The following is a 24,314-nucleotide window of genomic DNA, read 5'->3' as shown; positions in this document are numbered from 1 at the left end:
CAGCATTCACTAAGGTCTCATAATTGATTCTTAAATATGGATTCATTAAATATAACTAACTGATGTTTCCCTCAGCTGTTACAAATAACTTAGAACATTCATAAAAATGTAAATAGTCCTTGACTAAGGATGAAATTATCTACCAAAAACCAACTCTTGGTTTCTGAGCAATTTAGAGACTGACCTGTTAATATATTTATAAGTGATATATTTGTAAATTATAACCCATAATCTAATCTGTAAACACTGACTGAGGCTAATAAGCCGTTTGTGGCACCGTAGAAAACCTCCAGGAAAGATAGAAATTTTTCATGGATGTGTTATACAGAATGATTTGTAACACATCAAGAAAACTTGAGAAACAAAGTTAATAATTTGTTAATATTTCATTGTTAACCATTAGCTTACTAATGTACGTTGTACTTACAGATGATCATTATTGCTTCTCTGAGAAATGTCTGAAGTATTCACACAATTTTGAAATAAATGTACAATTGTTCAACCAAGTCTCTTATCATTAAGATTCAAATCTCTTACTAGTTTATTATGTAGATTCACATCTTTTATTGGTTTATTATGCAGAGTCACATCTCTTACTGGTTTATTATGTAGTCACATCTCTTACTGGTTTATTATGTAGAGTCACATCTTTTACTGGTTTATTATGTAGTCACATCTTTTACTGGTTTATTATGTAGAGTCACATCTCTTACTGGTTTATTATGTAGTCACATCTCTTACCGGTTTATTATGTAGGGTCACATCTCTTACTGGTTTGTTGAAGCCTGAGTCAGACCCTGATTAGTGCTACAATATTCCTAACCTTTGAGAAGTTAACACAGTAAAATAGGGTATTTTTTTTTTTATAAGTCAGATATAGTGACATCGCCCATATTTGGCAACAGTATCACCATGGGGTCAAACACTGCACTGTAGGCATGTAGTTGGCCATTCAATATTGTCCACTTTAATTCTACTGGTTCTTATTTACATATATTGAGCATTGTGTTCAATACATTGATGAGTTCTTTCAAATCCATGGTGGTCGTTTATCAGGGCAGAGAGGCATTTGTGTAAAGCTCGTAGGTCAGCTGGTCTTAGCTAGGAGGTCACCTCCACACCACTAAGGTTATGACCCCACACTCTCACATTTAACTTGCATTTCCTCAATTTATCTATTTGCTCTTATCCCTCACTCTATCTCTACACGCTGTAAAAGCAGGAATCACTCTGTCTCTAGATCCTCCAGTTAGCCATTCCTGGACACCCCCCCCCCTCTCTTTACTGTTTTTATCATTCCACTTAATCACTCTTGCCTGTACCTTTCCATCATTTTCTCCTGTTTGCTCTCGATCATCAGGTCCTGAGTTTCTTCTTGTTTTTCTCCACTCTTTTTCCTCCTCCCTCTCTCTTTCATCTCCTGTGTCCTTACCCACCATTCAGCTGACTGTATCCATTCTGATATTCAGTGGTTATATAAAAGAGAAATTATACTAGGGCGCACTCTCCACTGCTCGTTCTTTAGACACGTTTGATTTAAGCTAATGGAGTTCAGCCATACACATAGAATACCTCATGGTTGCACACACGAGGTTACCTGTGATGTCATCAGCCCTGGGAGCTTTTTACCCCATATCCTTTCAAGGACATTCTTCCTTGTCGCTCTACTTATGGAATCTTTTTTTTTTTCTTCAACACTGAAGAGACCCTTGTTCTTCCCTTGCTCTCTTTCTCTTTCTCTTTCTCTCTCTTTCTCTCTCTCTCTCTCTCTCTCTCTCTCTCACACACACAGGGTGTTGATGGAGAAGATTTCGAATGACAGCCGGGACAGTGGTCATCACAGGTGGAATTTTAGCTACAGTAATCTTACTGTGCATCATCGCTGTACTGTGTTACTGTAGGCTGCAGGTGAGGCTCACCTTTCACTGACTCAAAGCTTTGCACAATGCTCACAGTACAAGCTAGACCTTAGTATATCTCTGATACAGCTGATAAAGTGACTTTGCTTTCCTGTCCCGTTGATGAGTGTAATAGCGGGTCTCATTGCTCCCTCTGTCCAGCCTGTTTTTCAGAGATTTAATTGTTTGCTTTTGTAGCTTGACTTGTGGTTTGTTAGAAACTCTCGAGTCTCCTTTAGATCAATGAATCAGGAAACGTCTGGGCTTATGACTTTCACCAGTAATGTAGATCTCCTCAGGTTTTAGTTCCATAGACTGCTTAAGAGGTTTTGACTGTCTTATAATGGGCTGCAAACAAAGCATCACTGCTTTTCATTAGTTGCATGACAATAAAGATGAAAACCTCTCTCTATCTTTCTGTCTTTAGTTCAAAAACAAACATTCCAGCACATTCCACACATTTCAGTCTTTACAAGCCTGTAGTTATTTGGCTAAACATAGTTTAGTGCGTTACAGAAAATAGGTCTTACACATCTACATCATATTCAGTCATCTCAAATGAGTTTCATTAGAGCAGCACCGTTCCTGAGAACACAGACAGCAGACTAGTGAAATGACAGTTGTCTCTTACGCATTGAAAATGAGTAACTGGAATCACAGAACAGCCAGCTGGTGAGGACAGTGTAGCCCATAGTCTGCTGCAATTTAGCTTCTGAGTAAAGCAATTCATGCGGCGTTCAGTGTGACTGCATGGAAGATAGTCTAAGATAACTATAAACAAATAAAATAATGTCCCTGATACAGGCATGCATGGAGCATTTATTCAATGAGCAAAGGTTTTTTGAGCAAAGAGACAAATTACAAGAACGACTTTGTAGAAACTGGTGTGAGATAGCTACAACAACAGAACTTTTCACCAAGTGCAGGAAGATTATGTTTCCACTGGTTTTTCTATTTTTATACATTAACTACGATCTGAAATAAACTCACAATCCTTATGGATGTATAAGGAAAAGGAATGACATAGAGGACATTAGAACATGGACAAACAGAAACTGTCTTGGATCCAGAGAGGTGACAGACTAATGTAAACCCAATTTTCTCACGTAACTCAACGGATCGATATTGTTGATAGTAGCATTTCTGATAACGCCAGAACACAACCTTAATGAAGCACACTTGTATACGGCTGTTTGTAATTTAAGATTAAAGATTAAATTACTCCTCATTTTATCAAAATGCAATCGTTATGGAACCGATTACAAATTCAAAGATAAGACGCATTTGTCAAAAAGAATTAGATTTTCATTAGCCTTTAGAGAAAAGTAAAGAGAAATTCAATGTGCTTTGTTACCCAGAGAAAGCCATGAAGATTCATATGATTAAATAAGAATATATTCTCAAAACCAGAAACTTCTCTCTCTCTCAAAAAGAACATAAAATTAATCTTTAGTAAGAAACTGAATACACAAAATTTTCAGAAAATATTGATTATCTACCAACATTGTTATATTTACACTGAGGCAAGAGGATAAAATACCTTTGTCAAGGACATTCTTTAATTATTCTCAAATGTGGGCACAATTTAAAAGATGCTCTGGATACATTTATGCTATGTCCCCTTCTCCTAAACAACTCCTTTTTGTCCCTGTGCAAAATTGGTATAGTGGATGTGCCCAACGCTACGTCCATGGGCACTCTTTCAAGCATACACACACCAACTGAAAAATAAATATCAGAGGCAAAATTACATTTACAATTATTGGAATCATTCATGTAATATTGTGGCCTTGTGGAAACAGCTGTTTTGGAGAAACAAAAAGGGAACTGAAACAAAGAACTGTTGAGGACTGTGGTTCTCTCAGGCTTTAGGTCAGCTCTTCTTTTATTACACCCAATTTTTTGCAAACTTTGATTTTTTCCATACATAGAAATTGAAAAATTGGATATACCACCAAGTTTTTCTGGATGGCATGTTCAGAAAATTGGAATTCATATTTAGATACATCGAAATTATTTGAATATAGATGTAAATCTTCCTAAACTTCCTTTGAGAAGATGTGTAACTCATGTATTTAATTCATGTGTATATAAAAACTGTCATATCAAAAATATATAAAAACATGCTTATGTGCTTGTATTATCAATGGTAAACATTTTGTATATGGACTATTCTTCTGTTGGTTTTGTTGCCTCATTAAGTGTTGCCTGACAGTGTTACTTCTGCCTAGCTGTGGCTTGGCCCTTATTGGTATCCCTGTGCTGCACTTCACTTTGTACATGTCACTCTTTCTCCGTACATTCTCACTACTCCTCTCTCTCTCTCTTGCTCTCAGTATTATTGCTGTAAGAAGGAGGAGTCGGAGTCGGAGGAGGAGGAGCCCGACTTCGCTGTCACATCCCGCGTGCCACCTGTGCACTCCAATCACAACATTCTGGCAGCAACTGTTCCCACGGCAACCGCGCCAAATGGACCCGCCCTCTTCAGCCCACCTTTGGCTCGTAAACTGACACGTTCACAGACGTTCTGTCCGTCATGTACACACTACGAGCTGCCCTTCTACTTACAGCAGCCGGAGGGTTTGCGAAATGGCGGCCAGCGCCTTAGCTACCGTAGCGTTCAGCAACAGGATCTTCACCTGCCCACTGAGCTGCCCAGTTTCCACAAGCTGAACCTTAACCGCTCCGTCACCATGAGGGAGATGTTTACCCGTAGCTGCAGCATCAGCACCGACGTCTAGCCAGTTACCCAGCCCCCCGCCAACACACACAGACACACACACTCCAACACCCCTCCAGGCAAACATGACTGTCTTACATATGTTGGCATATGTAGGCCTGCTATTCACAGGCCAATTCATGTTAGGAGTTCCTGGTCATGTTTGCCTGAGTGAAGGAATAGGGTTACAGACCCTACACACAATATGGAGCTTCTTCCAGGGGTGCCCAATGGATTTAATCCACACTTCTCTACGGGCTTGAGATGACAGAGTGGATGACCTGCTGTTTTTGCTGCTATGGGGAAAATTGGATAAGACTGGGGGAGGTTCTAGGCTCCCTCGCCCGTGAGGAAACCTCCACCCTCACCACCCAAATGATCATCGGATCCCTTTCTGAGTTTTGTACAGCGTGGACATATCCTGGAAAAGCAACACTGTTGCATTGATCATGACCAAAGGGCTTCTGAAAGTTTGGTTTGCTTTTTTTTTTTTACGTGCTTTTCTGAATATTCAGTTATGGAGAGCATATCTGTGTTGAAGTGACCAGGGAAACAATATCATTCGTTTGTACATAAGACGGGAAGACACAGAGGCTTTTGTATTGTCCACATGGTTTCTATGAGGAGCACTATATAAACAGGATTAGACGTCATACATTCTCATCCAGATTTCTCTTTCCTGCCTCAGACACCAACAAATATATACAAACTGTACCTGCTTAACCTGAATCCCTGTCTGGGCTGCAATAAAACATAATAATATGTCAATAGACCAGTTACAGCGGTTATGACGACTGCATCATTTCATGGTAGTACGGTTAGATAGATGTATTCTTTTTATTGCTTTATTGACAAAGGTTGTGGAGCGCCACAATGAACGCTACTTTTACTTCAACATAAATCAAGTTCTGATAAATGTTGTTTTGTGTACGATACTGTACGATATGTTTGTTTTATTTTTTTTTTTTCTGGGCTTGTTTACTGAAATGGGTTCTGATCTTTGCTTAACTGATGCCCATTTGTTATATTAGAATGAAAAACCAATCCATGATCTACTTTATGACTGCTTTTAAATTTGACTGGTAAGAACTTGAGTACATATATCATGACTGATTCAAGTGACAGGCACTCTAGACTGAAGAGCTGATCTGTCTCTCCCTGGACTCTCCTCTTAGGACTATCTCTTATATCCACTGGATGAAGAGTCTGTCTTTTCCCTGTCTACTTTCTCAGAGACATCGCTGATTTTTTTTTGGTCTTTGATCAGTGGAAATGGAGATGCCTTGAAATGGAAAAATGATTTTATCCATTTGGACTACTAGTTCACTACTGGTGTATTGGGAATGCTTTGTTTCTGTTTGGTTTTTCCTTTCAGTTTCCAGTGATGTTATTCTCTCTCTCTCTCTCTCTAGGTCACACACCAAGTTTTGACAGTGATTTTGACTTCTGGTGTTAATACCACATGGTTATATTGTGTGTCCTTTAAAATTTTTCCCTTGCATAAATGTCATCCTAAAACCCTGAATAAGTTTTCTCAAACAAACACATCATGCACACAAACACACACACACACACACACACACACACACACACACACACGCAAACACTCACTCAAGAAAATATCTTTTGAACAAATATGATAAAAAATTGATAATTTATTAAATTTGGCACAAATCAACACACTGCAAGACAGATATACCTTTTATCAGCATATCAGCAGCATCCTCATCACCATTATTATTATTATTATTATTATTATTATTATTGTTATTGATGTTCCTCTGGGTCTTCGCTGCATTGCTGCTTTGCTTTATCTCAGTATTTGCATTTCAGCTCTAGAGACGTTTTCCTCTCTTTCTCTGTTTGTATCTTTTAAGGTTATGCAGACATATAACTGTCATGGATTGATCTGTATGACTAAGAACACAGTGTTGATAATAAAATGGCTGAAAACCTCAGGCCTGATAGGTCGTTGGCTCTGATCTGCAAAACCTCAAACTAGTTCTTCTGTATCAGTCATGTAGCTACTCTATAGTCCATTTCCTTCAGGATTTTCTTTTGCAATGAAACCCTTTGAAAGGGGTATGAATCATAAAAATCAATTTACTTTGTTAGATGGTTAGATTTTTACACAGTAATACTGTCCAAAATTAACTGAGTGGTATCATTTTTAATGATGATGACTCATTCACCAATCTTCTCTGAAGTGTCCAAACCAAGTTATCTTGGAAAGCTGTTACCTTTTGTTCTGGGGCCTGCTGATAGTAATCACATCTGACCTGCATTTGAACTTTAAATGACTATGCCACAGGCTCAGTGACCGTTATTGAGGCATCAGTCACAGAAACCACAGACACACACCGCAGCAGTGCACGTATGACACATGAAGGCCAGGTAAGTGATGAGCGTATGGTACGATTTAGTCCAACTTTGCAGGGACTGTGATGGAATGGTTTATCCTCCCACCTGGGAGAGATGCCACTCTAAACAGTGAGATGTTTTTCAGTTGCTATTTCTTTGTAATTTCTGTTGAGAATCTGTCAAATTGTGAAATTAGTTAAATGCCAGCATTACATGTTGTAACATGGTAAAGTGTTACAAAATAAAATTCTACTGAACTGAAAAAATATACAGTCTGTTACAGGAAATTCATTCATGCTCTCCACCACTACATCACTGTGAAAGAATTATGACACTCAGGAATGAGAGATCATCTTTAAACATTGGCATATAACTTAGATGAGAAGAGAAAGGCTGAGCTTCAGTTGAATATGCTCTAAATTGGATATTGACAACCACACATATCTCACTCATATTGCACTGTTTCATTCCCAGTTTTACCCAGTGAGAAATAGTTGTCCTTAGTCTGTATTTGTGCATGTAAGCATAACTGTTTATGTGTGTGCGTGAGCATATATGAGTGAGCACACACACGTGTGTGTGTGTGTGTGTGTGTGTTTGTGTGTGTGTGAGTGTGTGTGTGTGCATATATGAGTGAGCATGTGTGGGTGTGTGTGTGTGTGTACTTTAACATAAATTTAATGTAGGTCCATTGCCTGCAATAAAAAATCAGGGGGAGTCAGTGCCAGGGCTGAATTATTTAGGGCCATAATTGGTGCCTGTGCATCCAGCACAGATGGCCCGGCCTTTGGACGTGTATCGATGTTTTATGACAGGCCCTGAATTATTCTCCCACCCCAACAAACCTCACTCTCCCCATCCAAAGGCTCTCCCTCACACTCTCTATCACCATCTCTTTCACTCTTTATCCCGTTCTGGGTTGAGGAGGGTGTGTCAGGCAGTATTTTTGGCAGTAATATGAGGGAGGTGATGTTTCGATATACTGTGGACGAAGGGGAGAGGCCATCATGAATTATAAACATAATAGAATGCAAAGCAGCTGTCATCTCCTTCTCCACAGTCTCTCTGCTGTCTCAGGCCACATGACAAGAGAGCCCTCTGTCAAGACCAACACTCAGTGCTGATCCCCAGAAGAATACAGCCCCCCCCCCCACTCCACCCCACTACCCCCTCTCTGCATTGCTCAGCTCCGTCGCACTGTCCAGAGCTAGACGCTGCCATCCAAATACCTCTTGGGCCCTTCCTGAGAGAGAGTGGCTTGTAAGTTATAGATGAGGAAAGAGAGTAGGAGAATGACCTGAGAGGAGTAGAGAGAGACTGTAGATAGATGGATATTCATTCAGTCTTCAGAGACTCACTGGAGAAGTCAGCATAGTTCAACATTTTAAAGGGGAAGTTCATTCGTTTTGACTTAAGGGCTCAGTATTACTCTTGCCTCAGGGTTTGTTGGTAACTCGTTTCTCTCCCCATTTGGACCCCCCCCCCCCCCCAAAGAACTCCTTTTGGATCGTATTTGGAACTATATTGATTTACAGTGGCATCAACAAACATAGCAATGTTGACAGTGAATTTCTAAAGACATGAAATTTTAAGCCAAGTTGTTGGGGAAAAAGAGTAACATCTTCTACTATCCAGGCTTCAAGGCAGGACATAAAGCTATTTCAGTTCAGTAAGGCGCATGTTGATATACTTAATCTATATCAATATGTCAACACTCACTCACTTTCAAAGTTGCTTATCCTAATTAGGGTTAGGCCTAATATGTAAACAATGAAACAGAATTCGTAAATGCTGGTCCGATGATAATAAGTATAAAGACAAAATCACAGTGAAACTTTAATCAAAATTAAAATGGGTCGACGTGTCAGCAGGAATGGACATCCCCTTCTAGGAGATGAGGTAACCAAAAGTATCTGACCGTAGTTGGAAATGAGGGCCTACTCTTTGACATGACAGTATCATGCCTTAATTTGAGAGCATTCCAGTGCACACCCAAAGCCCACACAATTTACAATTACAATTTACAATTTAGCATTTAGCAGACGCTTTTAGCCAAAGCGACTTACAATCAGTGCATCAATCGGATTCCTAATACGTCATGACACGTACACTCACTCACTCAAACACACACATACACACACACGGTTTGCATGATCATTGCCATGTCATAGTTAGAAAGCTTAGTGCTGAGCCATTACCGTATGTGTTTGTGATGTGCCGATCTCTGTGCAAGGGGAAGGCAAAACCTCTGTGAATTTTTCATTCTCCCCACTCCTATCTCTGTTGTTGTGTAACTGGCCATAAATAAAGCATGGTTCAGAAGGGCCAACAGGATGAGTGTTTTTTATTTATTTATTTATTTTTTATTTATTATTCTCCCATTTTCTCATATCAGAATCCCTCCTCCTATTGATATTGCCCTGAGACCTGTGAGCTACTGGAGAGGACATTGACTTAGAGGTAGCCATTTCATCCAGGTTTTGATGCTTGCATTCCTGTCAGGCCAAAACAAAACAAAACAAAACAAAACAAAACAAAACAAAACAAAACAAAACAAAACAAAACGTTTAGCCTTAAAATGTGCTTTGGCCTTAAAACCCACTGTATTGCAAACGAATCCTTCATATTTTAATCTCGAGTTGTCTAACTGGATAAGAGATTCTGTGGAGAGAAGCTGGAGCAGCAAACATAACATGATGATGCCGAAATCTGTTTTAAAAGGAAAGTTACCACTAGTCTTTGTACAGTGATCACCAGGCAAAGGTCAGTCCACTGTGCTGCGTTTACTGTTTGATCTCATTGTGTTGTATTGCCATCTACCGGCCAAACTAGCATTATCACTGCCTGAATACGCGCTGCTGAGCTGTCAACCCCTACCTCTTTAGCGTCCAATGAAATGCTGGGTTTGTTCTGAAAAACACCAATCAGAATGAATAACATTCCACAACTAGGCGGGAACTGATAAAGTATAACCAGAGCTACTCTTGTTTAGGTGGACACAGAGCACGCGTCGAATGGATTTGTTCTAGCCAAATACTGTACACGTTGTCATGATGTAGCGAGCGGATTCAGAGACGGAAGGAGAGCTTTCTGCAAATGGTTCTAACATGTCGCAGACGTTTACACCGAGACGAGGGAGCCTGCCTGCCAAAAGTGTACAAAGGAGGTAACTAGTGTTAGCTTAGCGAATAATTACAATAAAAAATCTCTATCACTAACGAAATCAACGCCAGTCCTGTCTGGAAGCAAGTTTGGCTTATTAGCTCACTGCAGACTTGACATATTGTCCCTAACAGTTACCGAAAACAGTGACTCATATCACAGGAGGTTAACTGATGTAGAACTTTTTAGTGATTCTTTAGTGCAGTTGTATTATCATAGATATCAAGTATTCTTATTACTGAATTTATATGACGTCTGACTTAAGTACATCTGATGTGTTGGCTTGATCGGAGCCGCATGAACGAGCGTACAATGCTCTGACATACGTGTGTGTCATCAATCAGTCCAGTAGATGGAGTCAGTGTTTCAAATTTATATGGCGTCTTCTGTACTGCTTTAATAAAACTTTAAGTAGCACGAAAATGCGTAAAAATACCCTAATGGCCTTTGGCCAGTTTAACTAATCTTCAGTCTTCTGGTTTTGTCATTGAGTTCTTGATTGAACTCACTGGACGGACGCTTTGTGGACTAATACTGTCTTTCAAAACAGGACACCTCTGTCAGGTTGCAAAAAGGTGAACTCCCATTTTAAATCACCAGTAAGTAAAAAACAAATCTCACCTTCAAACACTTTAAGTACATGATAGATTACAGATAAATATGCTTGGTTTTAGAATAAATATGGAAACATGAATCTGTGTTTTACCAAGAACTGGTATGCCATTCTTACACAGTATTGACCTGAGTCTGTTGTAAGAAATAGTAACTTTGCTTGTCCTAGGTTCAGACTGCCAGCACTCCACAAGCTCAGGTCAGTCCTCAGGAAGAGATTGAAGAACTGAGGAGAGAACTAGACAGATTGGACACAGAAATTGAGCTTCTGGAGAATGAGTGAGTGACAATATGTATGTGTGTGCCTGTGAAACACACAGGAGAGAAACAAGGATGGACAGACACTCCTAGAGAAATACCAGATGTGGAAAGAGGGTTGTCGTATTCAAACCTCTCTTGGGCTGCAAGACAAGAAGTCAGATTAGGGAGCACATAAAAAATATGTTTATCGTGGGTTTTAGGGGGGTTTGTTTGTTTGTTTGTTTGTTTGTTTTGACTGTGCACACTCTTCTAAAAACATTGATTTGGAACACTTGTCTTTTCAGAGGATTTAAAGTGGAGGAGCTGAATCAGCACATTGAATTACTGCATGAGTACAATGACATCAAAGACATTGGACAGAGTCTTCTGGGTAGATTGGGTAAGAGTGAGACCAGCAGATACAGGTGCAGCTGCCAACTTCAGTGTTTGTCCATGTTTTCTGTTGTGAGGTGGGGGGCTCTTGTGTTGTCTGTGATGACCTTTGACTTTCAAATTGCTTTTGATGTTAGAGTCAAGATATGGACAGATATAACTGTATACCACAGTACAAAGTACAGGTCCTGTTCTCAGATACAGTTTCCTGGACAAACTCTCTCAGTCAGCAGTTTAGTGGAATAAAGATATTTGCAGGGAGCAGAGTAACGTGTGCACATTTGAGACTAATCTCAAATGTACACACACAAATCCACCTCCTGTTAGACTTTACTGTAAAGATTTTTACGAAAGCTTTTACTAAAGCTGAGCAACTTCAGTTTGTTACACATTCAGACTGACTCATGTAATGTCCATGGAACATGCTGGCTCTTAATGTCAAGTGTATGATAATAGCATGCTGCTTCTCCGCAGTGGCATTTCTCCCTCATAAAGAACTCCTTTCAGAGGCCTTTGCCCGTTTCACCGCCGCTCTGAGAGGGAGCCATCGTGACTTTGGCTGGCCTAGGGGCCTGACAAAGCCTAGTACCCATCTACTCCACGCCTCTTTCTCAGTGTGGAAAAAAAAAACAAAACAAAAAACAAATGACTCTCTTTGTCTCTCTCAGCTGCTTTGCGAGGAGTGACCACGCGTGACTTGTACAGTCACTTTGGCCTTGACCTGGATGACTGAGCGACTGCGTCTTCAGCCCATCCTTCACTTTTACTAGGCTGAGGATGTGCATCTCTCAAGATAAGGGTTGGAGAGAGAGGAGTGAGGCTTTTTTTTTTCTTATGATCTTTCATCGATGCTGCTGCTTAAAACGCACGTATGGCGCTTAGAATGTACACATTTTGAACTGTGCAAACACAATCTGACATGCTTAGTGTCTGCTCGATGGTGATTTCATTGATGAACAATCATCTTTTTACATTGGTATTTCCAAAATAACATTAGTAGGCCACTGCATATTTCGTAATCCCTGCCTTTTTGTGGATGTGTCATGGAAGCGCATCTAGTTGCAAAGGTTAACATTACTGATGTAAAATTGTATACATGTTAAGAGTTATAACATAGTAATTGATGTTATTATCTAATATTCATTGTACCAATATGTAGTATAAAGGTTTACACAAGAGAAAACTAAAATGCTTTTATATCCAAGATAAAAGAAGCTGTATTTTTGATTTCAAAGCTGAATTTATGTACACTCTCTTCCTCATTTTGTATTCAGACAGGGGACGTGGAAAGATTTGTGTGTATGACCATGCACTGTCCACATTCATGTACAGGTCTGGCTATACGCATAGTCTGTTACATTTCTGGTGTTTTCTTTTTATTCTAAAAAGATTTTGCAGACATATTTTTCATTAAAGTTTCTTATTACCCCAAATAAGAGCTGAACTGTCTATTCTTGCACAGTGATCTGTATTATGCAAGAAAGAGTTCAAACGTTAAGGATTGGAAATAGACCTGTCTCTGGCTGATATGAGAGTCACGGCAAGATGTGGAGCTTGTTGTAATAAATATGGAAAGCACTGATAATGCTTTATTGATAGCAGTGTACTGAAGTGACTCCCCCATTCTACAGTCTGACATTTATGGCTCTGTTATCTTGAACTTTAGTCTGACTCAAAAAGTACAGGCACATCTGAATCCAGCACTTAGACTCTGACAGTAACAAAAGTCATTTGTAGATGATCAGGCTCCCTTAGATTACGGTCATATAGAAACCATTTTAACTTTCAGGAATTGGAGAAACTTCCTGAAATTGGTATAGATTCTAAAGAGCAGCATGAGACCTTAAATGAAAAAGGCACAATAAAATCGAGGGCAAAAGTTGCTTACAAGTGGTAATATTTCTCACATTGTGTTGTATGGATGCTAAAGGTTAGAAATGCATTATCAGTATGAACACATATTGGGCCGTGCTGTCTGAGTTAAGCTAATTAAGATTAGTATTGATCTTTTTAAAGCAAATATCCAGAAAGGCAGTTGCATCCATCTGCCACTGTTAGCGCTGGTTGACATGTCGTGACAACAATGAAGCACGGCAGGATAGTGATGTAGCGCTCCGTTTGCACAACGGCGCATCTGCTGATATGATCTGCCTTTCCGTATAGTGTGTACGGGCATCGCATTATGCAGTTTTCGTGATTTGGCGCAGCTGCTGCTCAGTCTTGAGGACTGGGACAAGGCGCTGAATGGTTAGTGTTATGACAGTGTGCAGTTTCCCCACCCTACGATATGGGTCCTTTTTTTCCCTTTCAAGCGCGCCTCGCAGTCGTACAGAGCTGCCCAGACACTACCGGGTGGAAACTGCTGTACTCAAAGGCATGATTCGTCGGTTGAACTGCATTTCCTTGACAGTGCCATATCTCAGCGGAAAGCCCCACCTTTTTACTATGACAATACAGGTCTTTCGCAACCCGATTGGTAGCGGAACATGTCTATCGTTCATCCACATAGAACCGGTGAATAGAGAGGGGCGGGCTTAGTTAAGAAAATTATAAGGTCATTTGAATTACTGTAGCCTAATAAGCCCATCGTTATAATGAAGCGAGTAAAACGGCAGATAAGAATGGAATGATTGATGAAATGAGGGCAAAGTTGACCCAAAGCGCTCGGCGTATTTTGTAATATTACGCGGGCGGAAAGGTGCGTAGCTCTCACTGAAGACCGGTTTGTGTATCAACGCAAGTAAACGCTAGAGCTGTGGAGGGCTCTGTTAAGCCGATCAAGGTGGAATTGAACGGAACGGATTCCACTTCACACATAATATACACATTGTTGTGATCGCCGAGACGTAAGAGGAGGTATGTCATACATTATACATAGTACTTGTGTTCGTATTTCTGAACAGGGTCCGTTTCCGGCCTCTCCATTATTATTAAGTATCATGCTAGTTTTTCTATACGCTTTCTGAGGTGTCCTTTAACAACCTTGCTAGACCAGGTAGCATTTACAGAGATGAAGACAGTGCCGATTTATCTACGAAACAACTACTGCTCGTTTAATATTCTTCAGAATATGATCTTCAGTATGAGTATGACTGACCCATACAGAGACAATACGGATGTCGCAGGCTATGCGTAGCCTACTATCCAAGCAGTTTAATTGCCAGTACATTCATATTTGTAGTGTCATACAATCGTCCTCACCAGGACAGTAAATTAGATTGCCTAGAATCCAAAACAGACAAATAATGATGGTGTTAACAGACCAGTCACCGGGTAGCGCATGTTTCATTTAAAAATGTTACAGTAGGTGCGCACATGGCTTTTTGCTGATGGGTGGAGTGGAGCTCAAATTTGTCAGCCATTTAGTTCCTTGACTACCGCAGTACATTGAGGCAAATGCCCGTATTGATTTCCGGGGCTGGTTTACAAGTTGTTACGTCGACTGCTGTATCCTTGCTTTCACAGTCGCGGCCCTGAGGTGAAAACTCCTCTCAATTGCCGTAATGTTCGTATTTCCAAATGGCTACGGAATTAGGCTAACTCACTGTACATTAGATGTGCTTGCTTGTGGATTCCCCTTAGAAGCGCGTGAGGCGTCGTTAGAGTCATTGTGCTGCAAAGAGTAAATTGTGATGCGCGCACCGGGCGCACAGACACACGACGGTGGTATAGACATGACATTCCACACAATGGAAAATAAAAACACGTCTTTGGGTCAGTGATGTTTAAGATCACAAGTCGGCAATACTATTTCTCTTCTTTTTACTACCGGCTGGTGTCGGCATGGGACAACAGAATTCATATCAGTAAGCATATAGCTTGGGGCAGTCCAGCTCTGAGGATTGAAAACGTTAGGCTAAACTGAAATACAACTCGTGTCCCTTTACCTCACAAAGTAGTTACCGCATTGTAAGCGCGCTCTAATTTTTGTTAATTGCTTCCGAAAGGACATGATGGCCAGACCGATAATGTTAACATACTTTCACATTCAGTACACATCAGTATTTCATAGCCGGCCCGTATTCTTCTTCATCGTTATTTGTTTTTCAGAGATGTAGTTATCTGCATGGAGCTGGATGAACCCAACTATTTAATTGTAAACCTAGCAATCGTTTGACATGTTTGCAAAGCATCAAGGGTTTTTCAGAGCATGCAGAAAGAGGGGAAGCAAACTGAATTAATATTTGCACCGACTAATCTCTTGCATTAATGAGGGCCTGCTAGACGCGTTGCCTAGGATAGCCTGATTGTTTGGCTTGTGCAATATGATCTTTGCTAAATAGCGTCTCTGGATACTTTACTCTTTAGTTGATGAGAGGGTGATGAGCTCATGGTTGCCGTCAACACTGCTCAGGTAATACGACTGACCCTGCTGTAAAGAACCGCGTCAAAGGGCAAAGGTTTTGCCCTACGTCTGCTTTACTCCTTATCTTTTCGTGTTCTTTAGGTTTTATGTCTTCATACTTTCACCCCAGTATTATAATAGGCTTTATCAATCAGTGATCAGTCAGCTGAGCCCTCCCTCTCGTTGCTTAATTGTATAAATCTGTTCTCCTTTCTTCTTTTCCCTTAACCTGCCTAAGTGAAGGGATTACATCACAAGGCATCAGTGAGATCCTGTTTGTGCGAGCATTCAGTCTTTTTCTAGTTACACAGGTTTGTGACTTGATTTCTTTTTTTTGTTGTTGTTGTTGTTTTGATTAGCATGTTGCGTCTGGCAAGCTGTACAGCCCTGCTGTTCTTGCTTAGGCTCATCCTGGGCCTCCCCTGGTACCAGGTGATCCCTGCAATCATCATCTTCTACCTGGGCTCTGGAGGATGGAAATTCGCTCATATCTTCGCCAAGACTGTGGGGAGGGACCTACAGTAAGTAGACAAGTTGCTATCTGGTTTCATTCATTTTTGTTTGAATGAGAAAATTGTTCTTTACTGGTCAAAACAACTGAGTCTATGAGTAACCTGTTACATACATCAAAGAGACTTGATTGCTAACAGTAAGTACACCATAACAGTTATACTTAACTGCTACCAACTTTACTGGGATTACTCTTCAAAAAGAACTTACTCTTCATTAGACGCATTCCTTTCAAACAAGAAAAGCTCTACCATCCTGTAACACAAGTTCAGTGTTCTTCTGAAAAAGACTTTTGTGATCTTATGGAGGTGTGCTTTAAGAGAGCAGGTGGAGCAGAATGTGCAGCCTAGTCTTTCACACTGAATGGGGATGTAGGACGAGTCATTGTCTAAGTTCTAAACCTGTTTGAGCACCTGTTCCAAGACACTGTCTTTTTTTGCTTGACTGGTAGTGAAATAAGATGTAAGTGAAGAGTTGTAAACTATATATGACCTCTAACTGTTGTTAACTTCCTGTTTGGTTTCAGATTTACCTCAGGTAGTAAGGTCTGTCCTATAGTTACTCACACCAAGTTACTAACACCAATGATAGCGATAGATTTATAGTACTATAATATAATAATCAATATAGCTGTGGTTTTTACCCCAAAATTACAATACAACTACACACTCACATTAATAAACTGTAGCTTGTTGTCACACAGTATGGCAAGTAATATAATATCCCTATCTCAAATTCATGTCTCTTTCAGTCCTTGTAATTGTGGTTTAGAGGCCCATGAGCATAATCACCATCCAGTTTGTACTATTAAGATCACCAGACAGCAGTTGTTTACAGTAGGCTTTTCTTTTTTTTTTGAGTCCATAATTGATCTGTCTTTTGATGAAATGCTACAAGATTTGGAAGGCTTTGCAGTTACTGTGTACTAATTGATTTTGGCTTCATTTGCTTTGCTGTCATTAGCTGTATTTGCCCTGTGGTGTGCTTGCTGTGGCTTTGACATAAAAAAAACCCAACCCATTTTGATCCTATTGGTCTGTGTTTTGTCCTCCACAGTGCGGCGTGTGTGCTGCTGAAGGTGAAGCTTAACGTGAAGAGGCATCTGCGGGAGCACAACACCGTGCCTAAGATCTTTGCCGAAACGGTTCGCAAGTATGGCGACAAGACCGCTCTAATTTTCGAGGGCACGGGCGAACGGTGGAGCTTCAGGCAGCTGGACGAGTATTCGAACCGCGTGGCCAACCTGCTCCTCAGCCGTGGCTTCCAGCAGGGAGACGTGGTGGCTCTGTTTATGGAGAACCGCTCGCAGTATGTGGGCCTGTGGCTGGGTATGGCTAAGATCGGCGTGGAGGCAGCCCTTATAAACTTTAACCTGAGGCTGGAGGCTCTGGTTCACTGTGTCAACATCTCCGCCGCCAAAGCTGTGGTGTTTGGCAGCGAGCTGACTGACGGTGAGTCACGGGGTCATGGACCCATGGGGAGAGGGGTCATCAGCTTGATCGGGATGTTGAAAGTTCTTGCCCAATCGTGGAATCGGCGTTACGATGGTGCAAAGCTGTTTATGAAGAGAATTAGAGTTATTCTTTTCCACTATTGAAAATCTCCCCCCAGTTTATCGACAAGTGAATGAATTGACAGGCTTTTTTTCCTAGTAACTCATTTCCGCTCACGAATTCTTTTCATCCATTAACATAGCCTTTTGCAACATATTTTGAACAGTTGTGAAACATGGTGTAAGTTTGGTATAGGAGCTGTGTACTACTCTGAGTTTTGTGGCAGAGTCTGGAGTAGTTGCGCAAGTTTGTTGTGAGTGACATCGCTTCACGAGTTTTTATTCATACATTGCCTCACAGAATTAGTAACATAACAGGAAATGAAACTTGGTCAAAGGTAATGCGGTTTCCACGAGATTTTGAACTGGCAAAGACTGGCAGGAGCACTGCACTTTAATGATGCGTCACTGCCGCTTATTTATTTGGGTATGATATGAGAACAAAGGTCAGAAGAACGCGATCTTCAGCGTTCTGCACTGTGAACAGATGAATAGACATATATTAGTCTCATTTGACTTTAAGTAATTGGAAGCCATGCCTCGTGGAGAAAATGGACTCAGCAGGATTTTGTATTGATTTAGCTCAGTGAGGTTTATTGTTGTTGTTTTGTTTTTTTTCTTGTCTGTTTCTCATACTTGCCTGTACGTATTGCGTGACTCTCCTCTGTGCCATTTGCTTTGTCCCCTTCTCTCTCTCTCTCTCTCTGTCTCACTCTCTCAGCGATGTGTGAGGTGCATAGCTCCATGGGGAAGACGGTGAAGTTGTTCTGTTCTGGTGACTGGGACCCTAAACGAGTGCCTGAAGGAACAGAATGTTTAGAGCCACTCCTTGATGCTGCCCCTACACACCTGCCTAGCCAACCACAGCGTTCATTTACAGGTCAGTCAGCCAATCACATCCAAGAATCCAGCAAGGATTCTATATTAAGCTGCATACAACCAAGCTTATTTTTTTTTTCCCCAATCCTCTCCAGATCGACTCTTCTACATTTACACTTCCGGCACCACTGGGATGCCCAAAGCAGCCATTGTGGTACACAGTAGGTAAGCTTACGTGGAGAAAACATAAAGCTTGGATCTGACTGGATACATCATCTGGAGGGCTGCATACCTGTGGGTTTCTGTTACACTTTTAATCTAAGACCCTTATTATAATACTCTGAGATTCCACTGGACCTTGACTGGCTGAGTAAGGTGTGTCTGTGTCAGGTCTTGCACTTCAGAAAGCAGATTACAACACACCTAACCTAAGAAGTGAATTTTACGTTTTGAGAGAGGTAGAGGTTAAGTTTTGGTGGTAGATATTCTTTATCTCTTATCTATCCATCTCTGTAGTCTGTTTGGTTTATTTCTTTCTCTTCTGGTCTCGTTGTCTTTCTCTGATAGGTACTATCGTATGGCTGCTCTGGTTTATTACGGCTTCAGGATGAGGTCTGATGACATTCTGTATGACTGCCTTCCACTTTACCACTCAGCAGGTAACATCAGCTACTTTATTCTCCCAGCTCACTTAATCAGCAGGGCCGTACGTCTCCTGCACGAACCGCTGGAGTGCAGCATACGCTAGAATTTTGAGAGACAATGTGCATTCTCACTTTTTTTAATGAGAGACCAAGAAAAGAGAAAACAAGGCGTTTCCAGTGTGATTTTGTTACACACGGCAGACTTCCTGTGTACGTGATGGGGAACAGCAGCTGAGAACGCGTTTCTGAAATCAACTCCTAGGTTTGGTTAGCCACATCGTTTTGCAACGCGTGACTATGAGCACTACCAAAACTGTTGTGTGTGTTAGACTCTGCCCAGTATGACATGTGGTCAAAACAGTGAAGAGTTTTCAAAAAGTCCCGTGCAAAATGTACGTGTAGAGTCTGCCATGGTGTGCACTATAGAGTAAGATTGTGGGGTTTGTTTGTTTTTTCAGGTAATATCGTGGGTGTTGGACAGTGCCTGATTCACGGGATGACTGTTGTCATTAGGAAGAAGTTCTCTGCATCCAAATTTTGGGATGACTGCATTAAATACAATTGCACGGTAGGTGACGAGGGGGGGAAAAAAAAAAAAACAGAGTAAAGACCCGGGTAGTGGCATCCAACAGATTTGTGACAGGGCGTTAATGTCTCTCAGAGCGAGAAAGGAACAAAATACGTCTCGTAGGATGGGGGGGTGATCTCCCGCCGGCAATCATTAGCGCAGCACCCGGGGAACACACAGAGCGCATGTTTTTCCAGCTGAGCATGTTGTTAAGTCTCAATTACAGCAGTTCAGAAAAGGAGTTGGCCAGGCACAGGCCTGTATGCAGGGTAGACAGCACTGCGAATGGTGGCTTTGGATGGTTTTTTTTTTTTTATGAGGTGGTTATAGTTCTGTGGTGAAAATCAGACCTCTTTTACCCGCCTGTCGAGCAGATCGTGCAGTACATCGGAGAGATCTGCCGCTATCTGCTCAACCAGCCGGTGCGGGATTGCGAGAAGAGGCATCGAGTACGCATGGCGCTAGGAAACGGCCTCCGCCACTCCATCTGGGAGGAGTTCACTGGCCGCTTCAACGTGCCGCAGATCGCAGAGTTTTACGGGGCCACCGAGTGCAACTGCAGCCTGGGGAACTTCGACAACAAGGTTAGCCTGCCCCCGGACCTCCTATCACAGCTCTCAACTTTTAAGTGCTTACAAAGTGTTTCCATTAGCAACATGCACGGTCACACCATTACTGTACTGGTGTCATAATGTGTGTTCAAGATTGTGCGGTGAAGTTGTTTTCGCTTAAGAGAACATGCTGTCCTTAGTGGTGGTGTTGTGTGTGATTGTGTGTTATTGTGGGCGGTGGTTTTCCGTTCAGATTAGTGTACTTTTGACTCTATGAAAAGCAATTTGGCAGTGTATCCAAAGAGAACCTTATACTAATAGAGGGGACAGATGATGTGCTGTAGAGATATAGCTCCTCTGTAGACAATACTGCGTATTTTTAGTACTTTTATAAGTAATAAAAACATGACGGTGACCTGTGGTAACCCTGTGTTTGACAGACCGGTGCCTGCGGCTTCAACAGCCAGATCATGCCTTTCATCTATCCCATTCGCCTGGTCAGGGTGGACGAGGAGACCATGGAGCTCATCAGAGACCCCGATGGAGTGTGTATCCCCTGCAAACCAGGTCAGTGTTAACCTGCACACACACTGGACACAGTCCGGTCATCACAGACGAAAGGGGAGTGACGTCAGGTGAGATGAAAGAAGACGGGGCTGAGTGTATACACACTGCCCTCTTCTCCAAACGAGTCTCCGCCCTTTCTTACTGAGCTGGTCCAAAACAACAGGTTACTTTATTCACACATACCAAGAACAAGTACTAACTTTAAAAACTTGGATGTTAGTTCACCACTGCAGTAGATGCCGTGATCTGAGGACTGTTTCTGTTGTGTTCTGTGTGTCAGGTGAACCTGGGCAGCTGGTGGGCAGAATCATTCAGACTGACCCCCTGCGTCGTTTTGATGGCTATGTCAACCAGTCAGCCACGAACAAGAAGATTGCTCACAGCGTCTTTAAGAAGGGAGACAGTGCCTACTTGTCAGGTATTTCACTCTCACCACACACACACACACACCCATACACAAACACACGCACACGCACACGCACACACAGATTTGTCTTTGTATATTTTACATCCTTGTGGGGATTTCCCATTGACATCTCATAAGAAGAAGGTAGACACACACACATACAGTGGGTTTCCTGACTGAAACTAAAGAGGTCAGAGTACAGAGCTGAACATCCTTTTTTTCCTCCTCTTTTCTCAGGTGATGTGCTCATTATGGACCAGTACGGCTATATGTACTTCAAAGACCGCACAGGAGACACATTCCGCTGGAGAGGAGAGAATGTATCCACCACAGAGGTGGAGGGGACCCTGAGCCGCCTTCTGGACATGAAGGATGTAGTAGTGTATGGGGTGGAGGTGCCAGGTAACAGCCCTCATTTGTCCCACTCTCTCATCACATCTCTTACGCAAGTCACTCAGGACTCCAGAGTTCTCCTGTGCCTCAGTGTATTATAAAAACTCTCCAACTGATACACCGCGTGGGTCCAAAGTGACAACTTTAATCAGACTTTTATAGGTTATATGTATAGATATACCAGACTGTGTGCAAAGTTTTACCGAATTATAATTGTTATTTCAAAGCTGTTGAGCTATAATGTCTTTAAAGCATTTCAGGTAAAAAAAAAATTATTTTTTTTTAATGCAGAATATTTTCAAAGGGACGTTGTTTGTTTGGGTTTTTTTTTTTTTTGGCATAATTGGGTGTGTCTTAAGCAGCGTTCAGTTTTTAAAACACAGGAAGGGAGGAATCTATCTGTGGTGAGCAGAGGAAAATCTGTTTGTATAATTCTAGCTTCACTCGAACTGTGCTGTGATAAAGAGAGTAGTCTAACTGTGGAAAGAGCAACATCAGCAGAAGGACTTTTGTATCAGTGTGATCATCTTTTATCAGTCAATACAGCCTTTAGTTCTTTTATCTAGCACTGGGAACTCTCCACAGATGAATTTGCATAGATATATCTCTAAGTTTTATCTTATTTATCAGTACCTTTATTCAGCAGTCTTTGTGTGTAAGGTCTGGTTGGGGTTTTTTTTGGTACGTAAGGAAATTATGACATGACACACCTTTGGCCCGTCCTCATTCACTTCAGTCTAGTCCGCTTTGACTTTGATCAGTAGTGCACTTGTCTCTCTTTCGTTTTCTCTCAGGTGTGGAGGGCAAGGCTGGCATGGCAGCTATTGCAGACCCAGACAACACCACAGACCTGCAGAAGTTTACCCGGGATTTGGAGAAAGCTCTACCCCCCTACGCCCGCCCCGTCTTCCTGCGCTTTCTGCCAGAAGTAAATAAAACAGGTCAGTCACACTTCAGTCCAGACAGATTCACTTCAGCTCAGTCCAACTCAGTTCAATGTTATTGTCATTAACATAATGTGCAGGCACAAGTATAAATGAAGAGAGGGCTGTGGCCTCACCAAAACAGTGCCGGGGGGGGGGACAGGAACATACATACACCCAGGGACATACATGACATGAATACAGATAAAAAGGAAACACAAAAGTATCAATAAAAACAGTAGAGTATCCATACAAACACAAGAGAATCACATTTGTGCAAATTTGCATTGAATGAGGTAGTATGTGTTTGAGGTATATGTAATACGGCTGCGCAAGTGGCCTTGTAAACATTTATCGCAAAAGTGCAAAAAGGAAGCCGTTAAAGTGCTTGTATAGAGTTGTGCAAGAGGCATTATAAACGTATGGCATTATAAACATATGGCAGTAGTCTTCAGCATCGCCAGATCAGTCGTGCTGTATCTGTAATCTGCTCAGAGATCAACTCTGGTGTGTGTGGAAAGGGTATATTTGCAGATGTGTACTGATCGGTCAAGGTCTGACACTCCCCGTTTTCTCTCTCTCTGTCTTTCATCCTTTCTCTCCTCCTCCTCTCACAGGGACCTTTAAGTTTCAGAAGACCGAGATGCGTCGGGAGGGTTTCGACCCCAGCGTGGTGTCTGATAAACTCTATTTCCTGGACTCCAGTAAGGGTTGTTACGCGGAGCTGAACACGGAGCTCTACCGCAGCATCGTCTCAGGAAAGCAGAAACTGTGAGACCACCGTCAGACGGCCTGTTTCTTCACTAATCTCCTCCTCCTACCCACCCATCTTACCCCACCCCCACCCCCACCCCCACCCCCAAAAAACTCGCCAGACACCACGCCGCTCCTCGTTACCTCAGCAAATACAGGGAGGGGCAGCAGGAAGACCGTCCGGATCACATCTGCGCCTCCACACTCATCCCATACGATGCTCTGAACACTCCTCAACGTGACACCCCTGCAACCCGCACCCCCACAACCGCCCGCGGCCCACCGGAAGGGGCGGGGCGGGGGCGGACCCGATGGGGTATGGGGCGGAAAGCGCACGAGACATCTAAGAAATCAAAAACAAACAGAATAGAAAGAAAAAGAGGAAAAACAGAATCTTGAAAAAAAAAAAAGACACAGGAAATGGCACAAGGACTGAGAAAACACTCACTTGTCTGTCAAACAGTGAAGCCCTCCCTCAGCCAGGCCTGCACAGTCAGGGACACCCCCCACACCCCCCCAATACATACCCGCCTCCTCGTGTCACATGGGTTTGAAAAACCAGACACTGTTCATCAGCGGAGAGGTTTGCGTTTGTCGACCAAAACTTTGTGGCTTTAAAGTGCAACATGAATCCAAGCGCGTGGCAGCACTATAGTTAGCTATAGTATTGACTCAGATCAACTCTATTTATTTACATATACGACACACACACACACGCACGCACACACACACACACACACACACACCAAATATATTTAAGTTTTGTAGAATAGCCTGTCACATATTTAAATGATTGTATCATTGACATCTAATTCTTGTGCTGTCATGTTATTAATATATTGTGAAATTTGTGTCTTTGCTCCTCCAAAGTTAGTAGGGGGCAGTCTTACCTTTCTGG

The 24,314-nt window shown here is 41.9% G+C and overlaps 3 protein-coding genes across 3 annotated transcripts; all 3 read left to right on the top strand.

Moving 5' to 3' along the window:
• Positions 1-1,815: 1,815 nt before the first annotated feature.
• Positions 1,816-4,639, top strand: fam163ba (family with sequence similarity 163 member B, genome duplicate a). The gene is made up of 2 exons (XM_030770054.1): positions 1,816-1,908; positions 4,235-4,639. The coding sequence occupies exons 1-2, from the start codon at positions 1,816-1,818 to the stop codon at positions 4,637-4,639; spliced, it is 498 nt and encodes a 165-aa protein (XP_030625914.1).
• A 5,342-nt stretch (positions 4,640-9,981) lies between these two features.
• Positions 9,982-12,799, top strand: swi5 (SWI5 homologous recombination repair protein). The gene is made up of 5 exons (XM_030769366.1): positions 9,982-10,144; positions 10,691-10,739; positions 10,922-11,031; positions 11,298-11,392; positions 12,054-12,799. Exons 1-5 carry the CDS (start codon positions 10,086-10,088, stop codon positions 12,116-12,118), a joined length of 378 nt encoding a protein of 125 aa, XP_030625226.1. The 5' UTR covers positions 9,982-10,085; the 3' UTR covers positions 12,119-12,799.
• Positions 12,800-16,090: 3,291 nt separating this feature from the next.
• Positions 16,091-23,438, top strand: slc27a4 (solute carrier family 27 member 4). The gene is made up of 12 exons (XM_030769395.1): positions 16,091-16,251; positions 17,297-17,691; positions 18,514-18,672; positions 18,767-18,836; positions 19,179-19,270; positions 19,714-19,823; positions 20,198-20,407; positions 20,815-20,941; positions 21,222-21,359; positions 21,585-21,749; positions 22,535-22,681; positions 23,281-23,438. Exons 1-12 carry the CDS (start codon positions 16,091-16,093, stop codon positions 23,436-23,438), a joined length of 1,932 nt encoding a protein of 643 aa, XP_030625255.1.
• Positions 23,439-24,314: the final 876 nt, after the last annotated feature.

Source organism: Chanos chanos, chromosome 3, assembly GCF_902362185.1.
Source record: "Chanos chanos chromosome 3, fChaCha1.1, whole genome shotgun sequence".
Lineage (NCBI taxonomy): Eukaryota > Metazoa > Chordata > Actinopteri > Gonorynchiformes > Chanidae > Chanos > Chanos chanos.
The sequence above is the reverse complement of the archived record's forward strand: the minus strand, read 5'-3'. Positions and strand labels throughout refer to the sequence as shown.

Bases quoted from the DNA above. Each gene is read 5' to 3' on its own strand.
- swi5 (XM_030769366.1), top strand. From the start codon at position 10,086: ATGTCGCAGACGTTTACACCGAGACGAGGGAGCCTGCCTGCCAAAAGT. The intron at 11,032-11,297 runs GTGAGTGACAAT...TTGTCTTTTCAG, and splicing joins ATTGAGCTTCTGGAGAATGA to AGGATTTAAAGTGGAGGAGC. The intron at 11,393-12,053 runs GTAAGAGTGAGA...TGTCTCTCTCAG, and splicing joins GAGTCTTCTGGGTAGATTGG to CTGCTTTGCGAGGAGTGACC.
- fam163ba (XM_030770054.1), top strand. From the start codon at position 1,816: ATGACAGCCGGGACAGTGGTCATCACAGGTGGAATTTTAGCTACAGTA. The intron at 1,909-4,234 runs GTGAGGCTCACC...TCTTGCTCTCAG, and splicing joins TGTGTTACTGTAGGCTGCAG to TATTATTGCTGTAAGAAGGA.
- slc27a4 (XM_030769395.1), top strand. From the start codon at position 16,091: ATGTTGCGTCTGGCAAGCTGTACAGCCCTGCTGTTCTTGCTTAGGCTC. The intron at 19,271-19,713 runs GTAACATCAGCT...TTGTTTTTTCAG, and splicing joins TCCACTTTACCACTCAGCAG to GTAATATCGTGGGTGTTGGA. The intron at 22,682-23,280 runs GTCAGTCACACT...CTCCTCTCACAG, and splicing joins GCCAGAAGTAAATAAAACAG to GGACCTTTAAGTTTCAGAAG.